Source organism: Typopeltis vanoorti, chromosome 8 (assembly GCF_054136105.1).
Source record: "Typopeltis vanoorti isolate ZY-2024b chromosome 8, IOZ_Tvanoo_1.0, whole genome shotgun sequence".
NCBI classification, from domain to species: Eukaryota; Metazoa; Arthropoda; class Arachnida; order Uropygi; family Thelyphonidae; genus Typopeltis; species Typopeltis vanoorti.
Genome location: NC_143556.1, coordinates 106,108,758 through 106,130,466, shown reverse-complemented (window position 1 = coordinate 106,130,466; position 21,709 = coordinate 106,108,758). Strand labels below are relative to the sequence as shown.

General features: G+C 36.0%; 1 protein-coding gene across 10 annotated transcripts in view; it reads right to left on the bottom strand.

Moving 5' to 3' along the window:
- The window catches only part of LOC150104251 (uncharacterized), a 1,804,220-nt gene that overhangs the window by 595,610 nt on the left and 1,186,901 nt on the right, over nucleotides 1-21,709 (bottom strand). For all 10 annotated transcript variants that reach the window (XM_090396244.1, XM_090396248.1, XM_090396245.1 and 7 more), the window contains exons 28-30: nucleotides 17,510-17,761; nucleotides 9,082-9,157; nucleotides 3,486-3,692 (exon numbers count right to left, since the gene is read on the bottom strand). In XM_090396244.1, the coding sequence (XP_090252370.1) occupies nucleotides 3,486-3,692; nucleotides 9,082-9,157; nucleotides 17,510-17,761 (535 nt within the window). The remainder of the gene's footprint in view (nucleotides 1-3,485; nucleotides 3,693-9,081; nucleotides 9,158-17,509; nucleotides 17,762-21,709) is intronic.

Sequence of the window (21,709 nt, the reverse complement as noted above, 5' to 3'; positions counted from 1 at the left end):
ACTGAAATAATCTGCAGAATGTATATTTTTCAGTATTTCAGATCTAATTTCTGATGCTAAAATATCAATCAACTCTTGAATTATTCTTTCTGATGTATAATGTGCATTTTTACTGACGTTACGATGTTCTTAGTAGGAACAGTCCATAGCCTTGCAATGCTCAAGCAATTTTTCAAATAACATAGCATGTGGTAACTTATTTTTCGCTAACCAATACAGAGATCTTAAAGCTCCCAGAAAAGCATCTCTCAGCAAGTTATTCAAAATTGAAATTGATTTTTCAATTTGCCCTATTCCAGTTTCTTCTAGTATATGTTTTTCAATTATATCTGAACAAGAATCAGTGTTGAACTTGCTTTGTTCATAGTTAACCAAGCTTTCTTTTCAAAGTTTTGTGCATGGCATAGTTACCCAAGTCATTTTCTTGTTTGTGGGTCGTCTGTTTCTGTATTTCATACATGTGGAACACATTATTCCATTATCTTTCACCACTAACCAATGGAATTTTTTAAACCACTCACTGTTAATACCCGATAAGCAGTGTTTAGACACATGTTTTACATTTGAAAGAGACTTTGCAGAAATCGACGATTCTGTTGTTGGTTTGGTGTCTTCGCTACTATGCTTATCGGTTTCATCTTTCTTAAAATAACCAAAGAAACCACACTTAAAACCACACTTGTGCATGGTAACTATGCACAAGTTTTGTGCATGGCATAGTTACCCAAGTCATTTCCTTGTTTGTGGGTCGTCTGTTTCTGTATTTCATACATGTGGAACACATTATTCCATTATCTTTCACCACTAACCAATGGAATTTTTTAAACCACTCACTGTTAATACCCGATAAGCAGTGTTTAGACACATGTTTTACATTTGAAAGAGACTTTGCAGAAATCGACGATTCTGTTGTTGGTTTGGTGTCTTCGCTACTATGCTTATCGGTTTCATCTTTCTTAAAATAACCAAAGAAACCACACTTAAAACCACACTTGTGCATGGTAACTATGCACAAGTTTTGTGCATGGCATAGTTACCCAAGTCATTTCCTTGTTTGTGGGTCGTCTGTTTCTGTATTTCATACATGTGGAACACATTATTCCATTATCTTTCACCACTAACCAATGGAATTTTTTAAACCACTCACTGTTAATACCCGATAAGCAGTGTTTAGACACACATTTTACATTTGAAAGAGACTTTGCAGAAATCGACGATTCTGTTGTTGGTTTGGTGTCTTCGCTACTATGCTTATCGGTTTCATCTTTCTTAAAATAACCAAAGAAACCACACTTAAGAGTATGGTTTTCTGACTTGACTTTTTACTCATTATAGAGTAATTTAATAAATACAAAATATATTGCTGTTAAATTAATCAGAACAAATCACTGAATTGTGCACTGACTGTAATACCCGAGACATACAACCCGCGTTATGTCACAATTTTGCTATTTATAAGTATTAATTACTAGGAATGGGAATTGGTATCACTCGAGACTGACATCATAGTCATCGAGAGTTTTGAGAATTCCCCGAGATCACAACTATATTTGATGCGCAGGCCTATTTTCTTTTACAAAATAAATTATTAAATACTTGGCTCACGATCTTCAGACAAAAACCATTATTAAGAAAAATAAATGTAGATTTTTAACATCAATTTTTGCCTTCGATATGAAGTTGCTCAATTTTCACAATTTATTTATTTCAAACATCAAAATCATGTCTCTTCCGTAAAAAATCTTCTTTGCAACCGATACTATTATATTCGAGATCCCAATTTTTGTCTTCTTCCACATACGGATTGGTGTACATCAAAGTGAATATCCGAAGCTCTCGAGATTGGCTTGCAATGCAAGAAATCGAGCTGGTTTCACGAGTATCGAGACTCTCCGGTTTGATTTCTCATCACTATTAATCGAAAAATGTCTTAGATTATTTTTCCAATCTTCCTCATTATTTAGCCATGTCAATTCACAACATTAATTAGTTGGGTGGTCAGTGAAACCAGCCGGGCAGTTTGCCCATTTAAAAGGTTCCTGGGGAGAACATAGGACTAGTTATGATCTTATTCAGTCTTCTCTATACCCATTCCACTGTATCATCACCACTAAAACCGCAGGACAAAATCTGTGCACAATAAACTATACGAGGCCTTATACAGTGAACTAAAACCTCTTTATTTCAACAAGTTAAGGTCCTCTGCATCACTGCCATAATCAGATGAAGTGTGTACAACTTGCAATGTGACCTCTGAACTTCAGATCCTTGTCCACCACCACTCCAACACAAGGAGTACTGAACTTCTAAACTTTCTCTACCAAGTGTATGCTTTGCATCCCATTGTTGCCTAGAATTTCAGAAATTTCAGAACCTTATGCTTTCCAACATTAAATTAATTTTAGTCTCCTTCCTCTCAGTATCACTATTTATGTTCTACAAGGTACAACTCTAGTTCTACCAGTTTGACTTCTCTTCCATTGATACTTATGCTGATGTCACCTAATTAGATTTCTGTTGATGTTCCAGTATCTGGTTTCACTATTTGTCCTAGCTCCCTGATGAAAACAGCAGGGAACCTTGTTTATTGAGGTGATTTTCCAGCTGGCATGAAATTTCATTATGTTGTTCCATATGTTTGTTTTTGATTCAAGTCAATACAAATTACAATTTGGTTGGTCAAGTCCCAAATTACCAGCCCATCCTTGGTTGTTTAATATCCAGTGGATACCTAACAAGGTGAACCACATGAAAATAAGCATGTACAACTTGCTTATCTTCATGTGTTGATAAGAAAGTTAGTTCTCTGCATTTCTTAAAGGCTATGTGGATGTCTCCTCCCAGTTATCTGACTCCGAACCTCAAGCAACCCTGATAACTCGGAGGAAACCTCCATAAGGAATGTACAGTAGTGACTAAAGTATTGGCTGAGTGAAATGTTTTTCTGAATGGTGGTACACACTGGTTCAGTGTGTACCACCATTCAGGATCATTTGATAGATAAGTTGCTAGTTGACTGAGACTAGCAACATATCCAGATATAATGTAACTAAATGAATCTGGTTGAGTGAAAGCAGCAGTATTGTCCTATGACTTCATAATAGTTTGTTAATAAAAAAAACTACAATAAAAATTAGATGGCTACAAAGTTGAAGATGAATATGAAAAACAACCATGTAAAAACATAGTGAAAATGATAAATCCTTTATTATCAATTTGATATGGGAAAGAAACTGAATGAAATTTTTGACAATATTTTCTTTTAAGTAAAATAGTTTTCCTGACAACTTCACAAACAGCAAAATGATTTATTAAAAATCATTTTGTACAATCAAGAGAAATTTATAGTTCTGATTACTGGAATACACAAAATGGAGATTATTCGACTAAAATTTGTAAGTTGATAAGAAAGCATTCAAATTCCATGTCATTAAATTAGTAAAACACATCAAAGTTATATTTTGCACATTAAAACAAAATATTACCTGTAGCTTTTGTATTTGCTCGTTGCATCCATAAACGAAGCATCATTAATGCCTGTTCACTTATATTGTTTGGGCATTCTTCTTCAATTGCTTTAATATCTGATTCTGAAATGTCCAGCTGGAGTCCTAATGCCACCCAGTCTTTGTCAAGCTCTTGAGCAATATCTGACAGCCGCAAGTCAGCACGATGAATAAGGTCTGGTTTTGCTAGTAGTAAAAAATAAATAAATAAAACTTATAAAATTATATATGAGAATATTTCCAGTAGTTTTATAGAATATAAACAATGGTGATTAAGTAATAGGTAACTTCATTATCTAGATGTTTTTTCATCTACTGCATGTCAATAACAACAGAATTAAAAACACAAAAGCAAATTAAGTAGCCACTACAAGATTTATTAAAAAAAACAGATCTTGTATCCTCCTGTCTTAAAATTTTGCTTTTTAAGCAATCACACATGTGCTTGTGTAAAAGGAAACAATCACACATGTGTAGACCTTCTCCAGCACTATCTGGGTTTTCATCTTCTCCTATTTGGAGTAAATGATTATAAAGATCCAAAAGCTGAGATGTTCCTGAATGCTACAACATTCTGGTATTGACCTTCTTTCCATTAAAAAAGGTAAGCTTTGGTAAAAAGAACTCTTTAATCTCTTATGCTGTGAACTCCTAAAGTAGGATACTGACAACAACACTTTATTTCATAACTTATTGAGGTTTCAAGGATACCCTAACAGGAGGGATCTTGCTTGGAGAAATGCATATGGTCACCTTCCAGTCAATATAATCAAATGAATGTACTTTAACATTGGGTATCTAATCTGTGACATCTGTTTCCAATTGGAAGTGGTAGAACATGCATTCTACAGCTGTCCTCTTGCCCTGCATATTTGGAACAGATTACGTAATGTGTTGGGCATTCCATTACTTACAACAGAACAGGTTATTTTTTTGTAGTACCACCACCTGTCAGCAATGGGAAGAGAATTTTGATTTTTGTAATTAATGAATTAAAATACCATTTCTGAAAGGTTAGAAAGAAACATGGATTTGAAAACTAGAAATAAGACATACAAATGCTTTATAATATTGTATCGTGGAAATTTTATTGTTCAGTCAGATGATTTTTTTATTTAGCAAAAAGCCTTATATGAGATATTCAATTTCTGGCTAGGTGATTAGACCACTCACATTCATGACCCTACTAGAGAGCTTCAAAATCGCACCAATAACCGTTTGAAAACAACCTATGAGCTTAAAAGAGAAAGAAGATGAGCTCTCTGATCTTTTCATGCTCTTCCTCCACGTCTATATGGGATGCCCAAAATTCATAAAGTAGACACACCTCTACATTCAATAGTAGAAGGGATAGATTCCCTCATTTATTTATTTATTTGTATGATGATATAATGGCCACGAAGCCCCTTTTACGAGGAAAAGGAGCCTCATGGCACCATCTCAATCCCTCCAAATTTTATCTGGGCTCGGGACCGGCATAGCTGACGAATCAGTCCTATGGCTAGGTCTTAAGTATTCCTGACTGTAGTCCGTGTGTTCATGGGGCCGGTTTGCCTACTTGCAGGAGGAAAAACCCCAGATAAACTGGGGAGAAAAAAGCTGCTGTCCACGCCCAAGACCAGCTAACCTGGCTATGTCTGAGAAAGATTCTTAAGCTCCTCACATCAGCGATGAGAATCAAACCCAGGACACTCCTTTCCCAGGCATATGTTGCGAAGCGCATAACCATGCGGACATAGATTCCCTGACATACCTCCTTTCCAAACATCTAGCTAAACTACTAAATAGCCTGATAGGAAGATCACCATCCTTTGTTAAAAACTCCGAGCATTTTGTTGAAGCATCAGCAATATCATCCTTGATGGACATGATATTTTATTAAGCTTTATCTGTTTACCAATGTTCCTATTGATGATCTACTTGCACTGATACAAGATAAATTCTCTAAAAAAGTTATAGCACTCCTCAAACACTGCATTTCATCTGAATATTTCAAATATAAAAATACAATATACAAAGAGAACTCTTGTCTAGCTATGGGCAAATCTTTATATGGAAACATAAAAAACAAGATCCTAGAAGAATACCATTATAAACCAAAATTATGGAAAAGGTATGTTGCTGATATGGTCTTAGTCTGGAAATATGGACTACCTTCACTGCTGCTTTTCATGATTACCTGAATCATCAACACCCTAATATAAAATTCACCTATGAATTAGAATCTAATGGTTCACTCCCATTTCTGGACTTTCTACTAACAAAAGAATCAGGTAAATTAAAGGTCTCTATATTTCAAAGAAAAATCTACTGACATCTAGAGAATTAAATCTGAAAACAAGACTAAGAATTAAAGGTCTCTATATTTCAAAGAAAAATCTACTGACATCAAAAGAATTAAATCTGAAAACAAGACTAAGAATCTCCAAATGTTACATATGGCCCACATTATTATACAGAGTAGAGACATCGACACTCTCCAATCTCAGTGCAAAAAAACTGGAGGCCTTTGAAATGTGGATGCTGCAAAGAATTATGAGGATATCATGGAAAGACAAATGAAGAGGTACTAGAGATGGTAGGCATAAACAGGAGCCTCATAAAAGAAATTAAAAAGAGAAAAGTCAGCTATTTTGAACATATTCTGAGACATAACTGCCTACAGAGGACCAGTGGTGGCTCATGCATAGGTACTGTGGAACTGCAGCATCCCATTTTTTCTCGATATATAAATATATTTATTAATTTATTTATATTTGCTTGTAATATTTAATTTTATCATCAACAATCCTATACAATTCTCTTATTTTGTATAAAAAATAATAAAAATCCATCTTGTAGCACTTTGGAGGGTGAAGGGCTTTAGCAGCACTGTGTTTACCACAGTCATATTGCTACGCATGCAAGCATACACACGCCATAGTGAGATGTGGGCTATTAGCATAATGCACCCCCCATGATTTCAAGCCATGAGCTGCCACTGGAAAGGACACTTCTCAAAGGAACTGTTGAGGGAAAGAGAAGGAGAGGAAGACAAAGACTGGAGTAGATGAAAAACATAGAAGACTGGACCTTTCTTCCATATGAGGAATGCAAGCCACTGTCCGTCGCACAGTTCCACTGTTGTTTATATGCAGTTTGCACCAGTAGTAGAGTGTTCGTAGTGCTTATCGTGTTTACTCTGTCTCTTTAAATATTTGGACATTACAATTAAAGGATTTAATTGTAATGTCCAAAAATTGTAAATCCATTCCTTTAATTACAATTAAAGGAATGGATATTATTTTTAAGTAATTTTTAATTACACTAAACTGTATAATTTTATCGATAATAAACAATATTTTTTCATGAAACAAAACAAGAAGAATATATTTTATTTTTAAGTAATTTGGAATTATACCAAACTGTATAATTTTATTGATAATAAACAATATTTTTTCATGTTTAATTTTTTAAAAAATTTTTGCCATAATTTTGATATATTATCCAATCATGTATACACTGTACTTACAGTGTGTATGTATATTTCAAAAGTTGCAGCCCACGCACGATTTCAAGCCATGAGCCACCACTGCAAAGGACGCTTCTCAAAGGAACTGTTGAGGGAAAGAGAAGGAGAGGAAGACTGGAGTGGATGAAAAATATATGAGGAATCTTTCATGTGAGGAATGCAGCAGAGAGGCACAGAATAGGACATGGTGGAGATACATGGTAGTCAATCTCTTGGAGGGAGAAGGCACCTGACAGGACAGGACACGATATTTCAAAAGCCTACACATACTAACAGATATCTACATGCCTCTTCCCATCATTACAGACCTTATAAATGGGGTATTATTTCCACACTAGGAGCAAGAGCTCACCAACTCATCACTGACAAGGATGACCTAGCAAAAGAACTTCAATATTAAGAAACGCTTTCCTTTAAAATGGCTATAATGACCATATCATCTACAGATTACCCAACAAACATGAGACCAGAGAAATTTCTAATGAAGAAAACAGAAGCTTCATCATGCTTTCACATATTAGTTCTATTTCCATAAAACTAGCAAAAATACTTAAGGAATACAAAATCAAAGTAGTATTTATCTCCTTTATCAAGATGGGATCACTACTCCAATCTACAAAACCTTGACAAAGTCAACTTCAATATCTGGATGTTTATTGGCTATGTTGCAACTGCTGGCCATCTTATTATGGACAGAAAACAGAAAAATCAATTGAACAACATATTGAAGAGCACATTCATGATACTGAATACCAAAGGAGTGAAGCCTCAGCTTTGTCATCACATGTGCTCTCTTAAGCTGATCCACAAGATGCATTGCAAATGAGACTTCAAGTTTTATGGGATAAATCGGAACTATTACACCATTGCTACGATACAACAGGGGAGAAAAATCTGGGAGTCTTTGGAAATGGCATTAGATCCAAAACATCTAAATAATAACCTAAGCATCAACTTGTCTGAGTGCATCCTAGTCTTCATTAGCCAAACACGTTCACATGAATGTGTAAACATGCATAATTTTCTGAATAATTAGAAATATTTTAAAATAGCATCAGTCTCTTCTATAACTACATAATAGTTATGACCATTGTTAGTCTTCTGTTTTGTCTACTAGTTTTCTAGTCTGTATGTTTATGCTTGAAGAAACCTTGCAAAATTAGGATGAAATATGATGTTGCCAATTAAAATAAATGTCATAAATTTAGTTTAATCCTTTATCCAAGTGTGAGCAAACAAAGTTTGCACCTGAAAGTATCTTCAGGACTGGGGTAAGGTGGTGCAACACCAGGATGACTCCTTTGCTCACACTTGGATAAAGGATTAAACTAAATTTATTATATTCTAACCAAGTGAAATAAAAAAAAAATAAACTTTCAACATCTTTCTCTGAATCCAGAGTAATTTATTAAAAAGGTGGCACACCATTTGGCAACTCCTATAGGTAGAGATGACCTTGCTAATGCTTCTGGCTGGTATCTCCACTTGGGCCTGGCTCCCACTGAAGAGACCTCAATAAAGGTCGAAACTAGTCTGGGTAGTGGCCCTTCCCTTAATGCATAACATTAGACATATCTGCAAGGAGATGTGTTTTGCATTATGGGAGATACTGAGATAGGAGTGTTAGTAGCTTGCTCCACCTTACCCCAGTCCTGAAGATACTTTCAGGTGCAAACTTTGTTTGCTCACAATTGGATAAAGGATTAAACTAAATTTATTATATTCTAACCAAGTGAAAAAAAAAAACTTTCAATAAAATAAATGTCATCATCTTTTTCCGGTGTTCTGCCTTATAAACTCTTAGTTACATACTCATGAACTGGCAAAGTCTACACACACACACACACACACACACACACGCGCGCGCGCGACCTGTGCATACAACTTTATTTCGTATGAAAACTACTCTTTTATTTAAGTAATGTTTTTCAGGAATTCATCTAACACGTAAATAATAAAATGACTGAACTTATTGGAAGACAAAATGAATTGAGAGCATTAAAATGAAAATTGAATTATTTAAATTTATACAAAATACATATATAAGTGTTGTTTGATACTTACAAAGACCAATTCCTTGAATAAAGCCATATTTCTTTTCTACTGTTATTAGTTCTGAAGTTGGTATAATTGTATCAATCTAATACATTATAAGAAAATCAGATTAATAATTAAAAAATATTGCAAACATATGGCAAAGCAAATTAAGTAGAACATTCTTAGTTATTAAGCTATTATCTTAAAAAATATAATTACAGTAAAATTCTAATATAATAAAAATTTGCATGACTTTAGAATATTATCATATAGATAGACTTAGTTGTTAGTGGTTATTCAAAATAATGCTTCATGGTTGAAACAACACTAAAAGAAAAAAAAATTATCTTAAGCTTTTCACAAACCATTAAGGTTCTTAGCTGTAGACTTCATAACCGCAACCATCCCAAGGATAAGTTGGTTGGTTGCGGTTGTGAGTTCCCCAGAACAGGCAAACCAGCCATGCGTTCACAGGGCTGGTTTGCTGTTCTGGGGAATGAAAAATCCGAGTTTCCAGGTGAATAAAAAAAAAACCTTACTTCCATATGAGACCAGCTAACTCAGTTTTAGTTGAAAGAGACTAGATAAAGGTTCCTCGCATCTTGGAGAGAATCGAACCCAGGTCTTTCTGACCAAAGGACTTCATCTATACCGACTGAGCCATGGAAGTTCAAAAGAAAAAAAAAACTGCTTAACTAATTTATTTAACGAGCTATTATTGGACTGAATTTCTAAGCAGCATCTTCAGTACACAAATTACAGCTGAAGTAAACAAGCCACATTTGATTAGATTATTCCAGAAACAATTCAAATTGTAACCGAAAATGACTAGGAACTAAGGAGATGGATAAAAAATGTAGTTACCGTATTTGCCGGTGTATAAGACACTTTTTTTCTTTGAAAATAGGTCTGAAAAACAGGGTGCGTCTTATAACGCTGATACTCGGTTTTTTATTACTTTCATTTCTGGAAATGTTCTCTGTTCTGAGTTATGTGACTTCTTTCTTGCTTTCCTGTGGTGAGTGAGAGCATTCCAGTTATGTAGAGTTCAGCGGATGCGCATGCACTGTCATCAATGATCACAGCTGTGTTCCTGTTTGTTTAAACTTTCCAATTGTTGTCGCAGTTGTTGTGAACGGTGATAAATTTCTACCATTAAAACTTCTCTAAATTTCTTGGCAAATTATGGCTGAAAAACGTCAGCATTGCTACAATATTGCATACAAGCTACGTGTGATTACGTATGCTAAAGAATATGGAAACAGGGCTGCAGAGAAGCATTGCAGGCCAACCCCAACTGAGAAAATGATAAGAACTTGATGGAATCAGGAAGAGCATCTAAAAAAATCAATTTTTTAGATGTCGCTAAAAAATGTGTACAAAAAAGGGGGTGCATCTTATACGCCGGAAAATATGGTAATTCAGAGAAGTTAAGCTTAATGCAGTCTTAGAACAATTGTCGGTTGGCAAATTGATGCCATCATTAATTAGTCACTCATTCCAAAAATACCCTCTGAGATCTATAGTGACTTCTATTCAGTCCAGTTATCTTCTTCTATTTAATCCTGTGTGAAGTACTGTACATGGTCTGTGGGTCTTAATTTACCATATAGATGGTTGCAAATTTAGTTTTCATGTTCTTCAAGGCAGATTTTAACAGACTGCCAGTCTGTCCAAAGTTAGCTAAGTTGCAGGCATAACTCCATGATGTTCAAGAGGATAAAGCAGTCCCTTTGCAGAGTATTGAAGTGTGGATGAAGGTTGCTAAATAGATGTCTAGTTTAAAAATGGAATGCATCATTATATTTGTGAATAACAAATATAATATAAACAGTAGTTGGTGAGAGTGGACTCCCCATGGCAGTTCTTTCTCAACTTGTCTGAAAATTCTGTTTCAACAAAGAAAATAACCAGAGTGAATGACAAAGTGTCAAATAATTTCACTATATCTGGCTGAAAGGCTTGCAAAAGCAGATGAAGCATGTCTTCTAGAGGTACATTAGTGAAGAGGAATTCTATATCAAAACTGACCATTAAATCAATAATTTGGAGGAAAAGATTTTTCACTTTATCCCGAAAATCAGAGGATTTTTTTATTTATTTATGTTTTCTTTTATATAAACGATCAGGAGTTACCAATACATGCTTTTAATAAACATGCTAAAACTTAGCAATGTGATATATATATATATATATATATATATATATATATATATATATAGGAGAATCTATACAGTCAACAATGGGATGAAAAGCAAGGCCTTCCATGTGGATCTCTGGCAAACCATAGAAATGTGGGGTTCTAACAAGATCATTTTAACATTTTTTGTGACATCTCCATTAAGGCTTATGACTTCATCTCACAGTGAGTTAAATTTTATGAGTTGAATATTGGTGCTTTGTGATCCAGTTCCTGGTAAGTCAATCTGTCATGTAGTAAGACAGAAATGCAATTTGAAAAGCTCATAACCACAGTGTGGTTTTCCTTTGTCTGCATTTGTAAGAATAAGGTGATTATTGAAGTAAGAATTTTTGTAAAGCTTTAATTTCTGCTAAGGAAATGTTGAGAGGAGGAAGCTTAACTTTCAGTAGCACAAACGAGACTTCCAGTTGAAGTTTAGTTATTCACTGGAGAGAGTGAATAAATTCCATTCAAATTAAGATACTGCTTAGGAACTGTAGCAAATTCTTGTCCTTTGGATAGAATAAGAATTTTGTTTTCAGTTCAAAGGGTGTCCTGAGATACCCTTTGAACCCCCTTGTGATTTCCGAGCTCCCTCCTGCTCTTGGCTAATCACCTTTATCACTGCTTACCATATATATCTGCTCAGTCTCAACTTCACCACCTATATTGCAACATACTTCATTTCCATACACACCTATTACTACTCCTGTTTCCACTGCCAAGCACTTCAATACCATTCTCCTGATCTTTCACTTCTTCTCTTACTTCTGACACTTCTTTGCATCATACACTCACCTCCATCTAGCATGAGGCCATTTAAATTTTAACAGTTTGAAACAATTTGTTGAACGGTCTGAAAATTAATATAGCTTGCAATATTATTCATTTATAAGTTAAAATAACTTTTTTTCAATATGCTTCATTAGCAATAAAAAAAAAAGAATACTTTTTAGTTCTGGCCTTTTCCAGATTTTTGTTCATTTCATGTGATAACTGATTTTCTATATTGCAATGTTAAAATAAATTATATGTATTACCAGTCTTTCATCAGGGAAACTGTTATTATTATTATTATCTCATGGAGTCAAAAGACTCATCTAGGAGGTCCTTTTGTCATACAAACAGCTCATCATATCATGCCTTAAACACACTCAGCAGACACCACATTATCAGGCAAGACATTCCAATCATTCACACTACTCAGCATGCAAAAACCTGCTTCACACTCCCTTGTTCACACCCTCCTTATACAGCTTTCAGGGATGACCTTTTGTTCTCAACCTGATCTCCCACCATTTTATGAAAACCTCTTCAACATTGATCTATAACAATCCCCTTACTTTATAGGTCTCTATCATACACCCCTCTTATCCACTAGACTCTGTAAATTGCATCTTCCTCATATTTGACATTCCAGAGATCAGAAAATACCTTAGTAAGTCATCTCTGGACCATTTTCAATATCTCTTCATCCTTTTGAAAACCAGGTGACCAAATCTGTGCACAGAAGTCCATGTGTGGCCTAATCAATGGTTTATACAATGGAACAAGAATCTCCTTACTTCTACAAGTCAGTGTCCTCTGCATCATTCCCAGAATTCTTTGTGTTGTCCTCACAATTTTGGCAATGTCCCCTAAATTTCAGATCCTCGTCTACTATCACCCTAAGATCTGTTATTTCCTCCACCTCCAACAATATATACCCACTAAGCATAAATTCTACATCCCATCTTTGCCGGTCTGGTTGGCCGAGTGGTTAGGGTATCCGCTCTCCATCCAAAGGCTGCAGGTTCGAAACCCGTTGAGGACATGGATGTCTTTGGTGAAAATACTGGTGGTGGTTGTGGGCCATAGATGGCATTGGTGTAGTTGCAGTTCATTGTAGTTGGTGGATTGAGTGGTGGAGACAGAGAGTTGTAGAGTAGGTACCCTCCCTCCATGTCTTTGGATCCTGGAGGTGTTATGTAATAATAATAATAATCTTTGTTTCCCAAATTTTAAAACCTTACATTCTGCAACATTGACCTCGCATCCACATTTCCGTGCCCATTCAATAATTTATTCAAGTTTTCTTGTAAAGCCACAACGTCTTCTCTACTCTTCATAGTTCCTCCCAATTTTGCATCATCTGCAAACACAACTGAATATCCCCATCCAAATCTTCACCAATATCATTAACATACAGGTTAAACAGAAATGGCCCTAAAACAGATCCCTGAGGCACAGCACTGATGACTTTCCACTTCCTGGATATTGCTCCCCCATATACAACTTGCTGATACCTATCAGATAGCCAGTATCCGATCCAATGCACTAATCTAATATCCAACCGCATCTGCTCTAGTTTGACTATCAACTTATCATGAGGTACTTTATCAAAAGCCTTTGTGAAATGTAAGTATATTACTCTGTATCCCTCTCCTCTCCATGGAAGCTGTCACCTCATTATAATAAGTAGATTACTAAAACATGACCTCCCTTTAGCAAATCCATTCTTTCCATCAAAGATAATTCCATTGTTGTCAACCCATTTTGGATTGTAGTTCTCACCAGCATCTCCAACAACAAACACAACACCTAACACACAGATAGGCCTATAATTTGATGCTTGAGTTCTATCACCTCACTTATGAAGTGCCACAATCTTGCCCTCCTTCCACTCCTTTGGAACTTGTCCCAGTGCAAGACTCATTAAAAAAGATATGTCAAGGCATATGTCAACTACTGTGCACATTCCTTCAGAATACATGGTATATATTATCAAGTCACACAACCTTATTATCATCTAGTTTGCTCAACTCCCCATATACCTCTTGCTCACTTATATCCAGTCTCCCCTCATCATCATCAAATGCTCTCAATCTCTCCATGATGTCACATTCACAAGAATGAAAGACCTTGATGAACTGCTCATTAAGTATCTCCACTATATCTTCTGCAGTTGTCGTTATACCATTTTCTCTAATCAATGTAATCTTTCCATAATCATTCTTTTTTTTGCTGGCTACATATCAAAAGAACTCCTTAGGATTCTTTTCGGATTCATTAGCTAACTGCTAATGAAGCCTAACTCTTCATACCTCATTTTTGCTACCCTTAAAAACCAAGTCACTCTCCTTGCCTGGTCTTTGTAAGCGTAATCCTCATGGAATTGGTTATTACCATTTCTTATGATGCCTCCATAATGCCTTTTTTCTCTGTATCAAATGTCTAAATGTATTCCAAGGGTCAGAAGGTAAAATAAGGTAGGTGTGAAATGGATGAATGAAAAAGATTAAACATGCAATACAGAGAAAAAAGGCATTATGGAGGCATCATAAGAAATGGTAATAACCAATTCCATGAGGGTTGAATGGCTTGAATATCCCGCAAGCTTCATTGATCTCTTTTCCAACTAACTCCTCATTCCATGCTATCCCTGCAAGCTGTCTCCTGAGCTCTTCATAATCACCAGCCTTGTAGTCCCACATATATACCCTTTTCTCACAGAGGTCCTCACACTGCTGGCAACCACCCAGGTAATCACTTCGTGGTCACTCTCACCAACTGGAGGGTGACTGTCATCCAAACTTCTACATGGAGTCCAAAGACTCGCTGCAATTGGCCTGTACTAATCACTACTTACACAATGTCGATTACATTGTATGTATAATGATTAGTGGGGGGTAACCCATTCTGCTTGCTGTGCAGCCAAAAAATATTTATCTTTACATCTTCCTCAACTTCTAAACATTATCGTTCATGCTCTCCTATCTTATGCCATACTGAAATTCTTCATATAAAATCATTCATCCCATGAACCCACTCCTTTTATTATCTTACAGTGTATGTCTATTTGTATCTTCTCTTTTTTTTATCTATCAACAACATTTTGTAATCTCTCATACTCCCAATAATCATTATACATACAATGTCATTGGAAATGTGTATATAGTGATTAGTATGGTCCAATTGTAGTGAGTCTTTGGACCCCATGTTGATGCTTGGATGACAATATTTTCCCAAGATGAAGTGGATCACCATGAGAAAAGTAGACCTGCAATGGGAGAGGCCCTTACCCAGCAGTAGGGAAGATATAGGCAGAATCACAATTTTGCTGGCCTGGTTGGCCGAGTTTAGTGTATCTGCCCTCCAGCCAAAAAGCTGCAGGTTCGAATCCCGCCATGGCCATGGATGTTTGTGATTATCTGTGAAAATACTAGTAGTGGTGGGCAGTAGATGGTGTTGATGTAGATGATGTGGTTCACTGTAGTTGGTGCATTGTGACGGAGAGTGGTGGAGACAAAGAGCGTAGAGTAGGTGCCCTCCCTTGATGAGTCTTTGGACTCCTTGGAGGTGTCACGTAATAATAATAATAATAATAATTTAAATTAAGGGATATTACATCCCATATTGTTTCATAGCTGAATAAGAAACTCAAAAAGTTTCGTGCCGAATATAGAAACTATATATAAGTTCAGCGAGTCCAAGCGTAAGCAAATACCTGGATAGTGCAACACCAGGGCAAATCATAGTCCACCTGGTAGTGCAACACTGAGGCAACTCATAGTAAGGGTGGAGCAAGCTCCGTTTACTGTTCTTGGTATTTACCCATAATGTGAAACCCAGCTCCTAGGAGCTGTATTACTGTTCTACATTATGAGAGAAGGTCACTACCCAGACCGGTTTCAACCTTTATTGAGATCTCATCAATGAGTAGGTAGATAATACCAAGTTTGTAGCGAACAGAACTTACATACCTTACTATAAAAAATTGCCAAGAAGGTGTCCTAATAAATTACTAATTATATGAAGAGCCAAAAGCTTCAATTTTGTCACCGAATTGAAGCTTTTGACTCTTCATATAATTAGTAATTTAATAATAATCATAATAATAATCTTTCAGTTTATCTAACCTGGTCATCAGTTTCTGGACTCTCTCCAATACTTCCTCAAATCAAGGAATCATAGAATCTGTACTGTGCTACACATATCTATGCAGAGCAGTCTAGATGTGAGCATATCAAATAAAGAGGGATAATAAGTTCCTTATGCCCACCTATAACCCATTGTGGTACTCTTCTCACTTTTTCAACATAACTTCATAACCTCACCTCCTTGTCCACCATTATGTCTAAATCCCTAGTCCAAATTTCCTACAGTACAGTCCCATTGATGTATTATATTGTTTGTAATATTTTTGCCACAAAGTGTAAAACTTTATGTTTACTTGCTCATTCAATAATAGCTAAACTGGCAACATTATCCTTTTTCCCACTCTCTGTCAGTCTATTTAAATCATCCAGCTAGACCTCTACATGCATGTTTTCATAAACTGAAAAGGATAGTAGTTAATAAACTATCTACTGTCCTTTTTAGTTCACAATCATCATGAAACAATTATATATTCCTCTCAAATAATCTGCACTACCATTAATGTAAAAATTAAACAGTGGCTGTTCAACGACTACTTGCTGGCCACCTTCTCCTTGATTCTGTTATGCCACGTATGTACCACTATTGATGCATGCTTTTATTTACGTCATCAATTTCATATCCATCATCTGCCATGTGAACGGATACCACTTCGCTCTCCATTCAGAATGGAGACCCATGACAAACATGATTAACAGAGTGGGTTAAATGTCACTGTGGGTGTGGTTGTTTGAGAATGCATTTGTGCTAGATGAATTTCACTGTCCAATGTGAGACTATCACCATGTTTAATTGGAGATATGAAATAGCCTGAAAAAAAGTTCCATGCTTGGTCTACAGAGCTCGGTTTTTAAATAATTTAACTGTCAACACACTCTCAGTGCTAAAACACAAATTTAAAACCTTTTAATGGAAGAGCTCTTATTAAATTTTTATGACGCCCACTCACAAAAGGTTATCTGCAAACCCACAGTACATTAGTACCATGAATGGCCTAAGGATTTTCCTCCCATTTTTTATTAATTTTTAAATTTGCTTTTTTTATTTTTTACATCATTATCTGGAAACCCTACTCTAGTTGTAAAATGCAGAACTTGATAAAGCCAATTCAGGCCTCCAATAACCGGAGCAGTGGTCTCACATCTGGGGATGAAATTCATCTCCTACCTACAGACAATCGAAAGGCAGACCCACAGTCTGTTTGTTGGAGAGAATATATGTCACTCAACAAACAAGGCCAGCTAACTGCATGAACTCTAAGAATTACAGAACTTCTACTCAAATTATAAATGCAGTGAAGGGAATAAATGGATACAATTACATTAAAAAAAATTTAAATAGTTTTTGTGAACTTACCAAACAAACCTCTGGCATGGCTATATTTAGATTGCATATTGGAGTTTGAGGCAGTTCTCCACGTCCAACTTTTGGTTCTCTCATGAATGCTATCCTTCCCATGAGCTCTTGATGTAGGTCTTTAACTCGAATGATGAAAGGCAGTCTATTTTCTCGGAATGCTTGAAACGACAGTTTAAGCTGTTCTCCTGATTTTGTAACTGGAACAAGATTTCCAGCAAATTCCAGATATTGCAGTTTTCCTTCTAGAACCTAATAAATCAGAATGAAATTATCAACTTAATACACACACACAAAAGCAAATCATAAGGCATCTCAAAATTATTCAAATATTATTATTATTATTCAGGCCTCCATGGAGTCAAAAGACTCATCGTGGAAGTCCTTACCAGGAAACACAAAGTCTATCATACCACTCCTTGAACTCATTGACCATTCTTGTTCTCAACACTCTATCAGGCAATGTATTCCATGGTTCAACCACCCTCCATGCAAAGAAACTACCTCTCACCCTCCTGCAACTTCTAGGGATGGCCACTTGTCATGCTCCTTCCCACTGTTCCAAGTGAAAGAACTTTCCCAGTTTCAACCCTGTAACTACCGCTCAACAGTTTAAAAGTCTCAATCATATCACCTCTCCTTCTTCTATCCAATAAACAATGCGGTCCACATTTCCTCATAACTAACATTGTACAGTCCTGAAACCATCTTTGTTATCCACCTCTGTACCCTTTCCACAGTTAATTTATCCCCTTCAAATCCTAGTGACCAAATCTGAGAACAGTAGTCTAAGTGTGGTCTGATCAGAGACTTATACAACGGAATGATAACCCTTTTATCTCTGCAGGTCAGTGTCCTTCTCATAATTGCAGCAATTGCAATATGTCCCCAAAATTTCAGGTTTCTATCAATCATCAACCCCAGATCTCTTGTCTCCCCTACTTCCTCCAGTATAACTCCTCCCATAGAGTATGCAGCATCCCATCGATGTTTCCCAAACCTCAAGACTTTACATTTTGCTGCATTAAATTGACCCCCATTCATTTGCCCATCTATCTAGGTTATTCAAATCCTCTTGCAGGGCTACCATATCTGCACTATTACTAATAATACTTCCCAGCTTCGCATCATCCACAAACAACTGAATATCCCCCTGCAATCCACTGACAATATCATTGATATAAAGGTTAAACAATATAGGTCCTAGTACTGTGGGACCCCACTTGCAACCTCCTGTATTATGTTATGTAAAATAGAGTCCCTAAATGGGGGAGGACTTGGCGACATGCTATTTGTAATTGGAGCTCCGGCTGCCTCCATCATTCAAAGTTTTCGTATAAACTATTTTTAATGTATATATAACGTAATTTAATGCATAAACTATATTTAACCATACTAAATAACTAAATACGAAAACTTATCTATTTCTTCTCTTCCACCATAGATGCGTCTGACTCTGACCTCACCTTCTCCATAACCGAAAAATAACACAATATAAACAACAACTAAACTCCAAAAGCAGCACCACTTGTATTACTGAAAAAAATGTAATGCAATTCATGACAGAAGTCACACTATAGACTGTTTAAAAACCGTTATACACTGTTTAAATATTTCTTAGAAAATTAGCTGCTAACATGATAAGTAGTACAGAAGGATTTTTTTTTATTTATTTTTTTTTAATAAATCAGTCCCACACATAAGAGCCTGCTAAAGAAACAGCAAATCAATAAGCAGGAATCAAGAAAAAAGTAATCTGTAAACTTTTCAAGAGTTAGAGGCTGCAGTCTTTAGACAATATGTCATTAGACAGGCTGTTCCAGAGAACAGAGATAGATGGGAAAAGCAGATTTGATGGGTTAGCAATTCAGATTTAAACTCGATATTGAGTAGGTATTGCTTGTGTTACTATAAGTTTAGCAGAAATGAGAAGAATGCCCATCATTCTGATCCTCTATGAAGCAGGAATTGCAGAGAGAGTGTAAGAAAGGAGTCATCAATTACCTGAACTGTCTTCTTCTGGAGAGCATGAAGAATTTTGAGACATGTATCTAAAGATTGATGGTCATGGAGACAGATATGAAAGCATCGTGAACAAACCTAACTAAGCAAGACTGGATTTTAAATAAAGGAATCCGGAGCATGTTACTCAAAAGCTTCTATATAAAAGTTATCAATTGGGGGGGCATAAAAAGGAGCCCATGGCTGTGCCTTCTTTTTGCAGTTAAAGTGTATTCTGGTACATAAAATTACATAAAAAATTACATGGGCAAAGAGCCAATGTTGTCCTGTAAAAAAGAAAAAAAAATGTCACTGATTGGGACATTTATGAAAAGAGCAGGTATGTCAAACCTGACTAATAAATCATATTTATTAATTGTAATGTCCTTACTTTTGCTCATGAAGTGTAATCTGTGTTTTTATATTGGAGGGGAAATGATCTACTAAATGTTTGAGGTCATCAGTTTCTTAGATAGATGATAACTGGGACTGTTGATACCTTCAATTATATGCTGAAGCAGTATGTTCTGGTTATAGTTAAGGACAAAGATATTGCAGATCAGTGAGGTAAAAAGAGGATCCAGAGGTGAGTGACCAAGATTGTGATAGGTCTATGGAATGCTACCCATGAGGATATATAAAAGATCTCTGGGTTATGAAGGCTAACTGGCAAGTAGAAAGAGAAGATATGATAGACACTTATAAGCTATTAACCGTGCATCCAGCCATATACACGAAATATCAAGCATTTTATGCTCTGTATCCAAGTTATTCCAATGGTATCCAGATACTATTTAAATTTCATTGTACACTTCACATTGCTTGTTTGATGTGTATACATAATTAACAGGATTTGATAAAATTGATACAGAAGATTTTTTTTCAATAGAGAACAACATGGAAGAGAAAAGTGGGTAATCCCTAGAAGTTGTAAGAGGATGAGGTTATCAACAGTGAGAGGACTATATTTTTTGTTTGGAAGGTAGTAAAATGGTTTAATATGTTGTCAGGGGTGGTTGTGAATATTTTGTTAGTGAATGACTTCAAGGATTAGTATGATAGGTATCATGTGAATAATAGTTAGTATGGGCCTCTGATGATGAGTCTGACTCCACAGAGGTCCTCATAAAATAATGATAACAACAAACATCTGATTAACTGTCTGATAATTATTATTATGAATAAGGAAAAAGTTTCCCAGAAAAAGAATGCAACTTCTAATGAGAAACTTCTAAAACTGAAAACTATTATAGTTCTCTGATATTCTGATTGGTTTTGATTTCAGTCCATGCTGTTTTATTTATTTTCTTCAAGCACTATTTTTTGAATTGCCAATCTTTGTTCTTCCTTGCTGTGGGGGAGTATGATTGAGTTGGAAAAGTTAGGAGACCAAAATCATCAATTATTATTATGGGATGCGCCATGGAGTCCTTAGATATATTTATAGCCTCCCTCAATATGTCTTAGGCCTCCATGGAGTATACCATAATAATAATAATTGATGAATTTGGTCTCCTAACTTTTCAGTCATACTCCCCACAGCAAGGAAGAACAAAGATTGGCAAGTCAAAAAATAGTGCTTGAGGAAAATAAATAAAACAGCATGGCAAGCACTATCCAACAGTATCTGTTATACTTTGCTTTGAACTCATTCACAGTCATGGCACCCACAACAGACCAACAACCTATTCCACTCATTCATCACTCTCCAAACAAAAATCTAGTCCTGACACCCATGCTAACTACATTTTCGATCAGTTTCCAAGGATGACCCTTAGTTCTCCCACTTGAAGTGATATGTTTGTGTCAAACACATCACTCCTTTTCTGTGAGCTACAAATGTTCAACCTGTCCTCATAAGGTTCATTCCATAAACCTGATACCATCTTGGTCATGTGCCTCTGGATCCACTCCACCTCCTACTCCCCAAGAAATCTAAGTGACCAGATCTGTACACAGCAGTCAAGATGGGGGTCTTACCAAGACTCTATAAAGAGGACAGATATAACCTGCTTGTCTCTGGTCGTCAGGGTATTCTTCAGTATCCCAGTAATCCAATGAGCTGCTTTAGCAAGTTTTGCAATATACCCTCTAAACTTTAACTCCATATCCACTAACAATTCCCAAATTCCTGGCTTCACCAATTTCCTGCAGTACAGTTCCATCAGTGTGATACAGAGCTGGTAATCTTTTCACCCC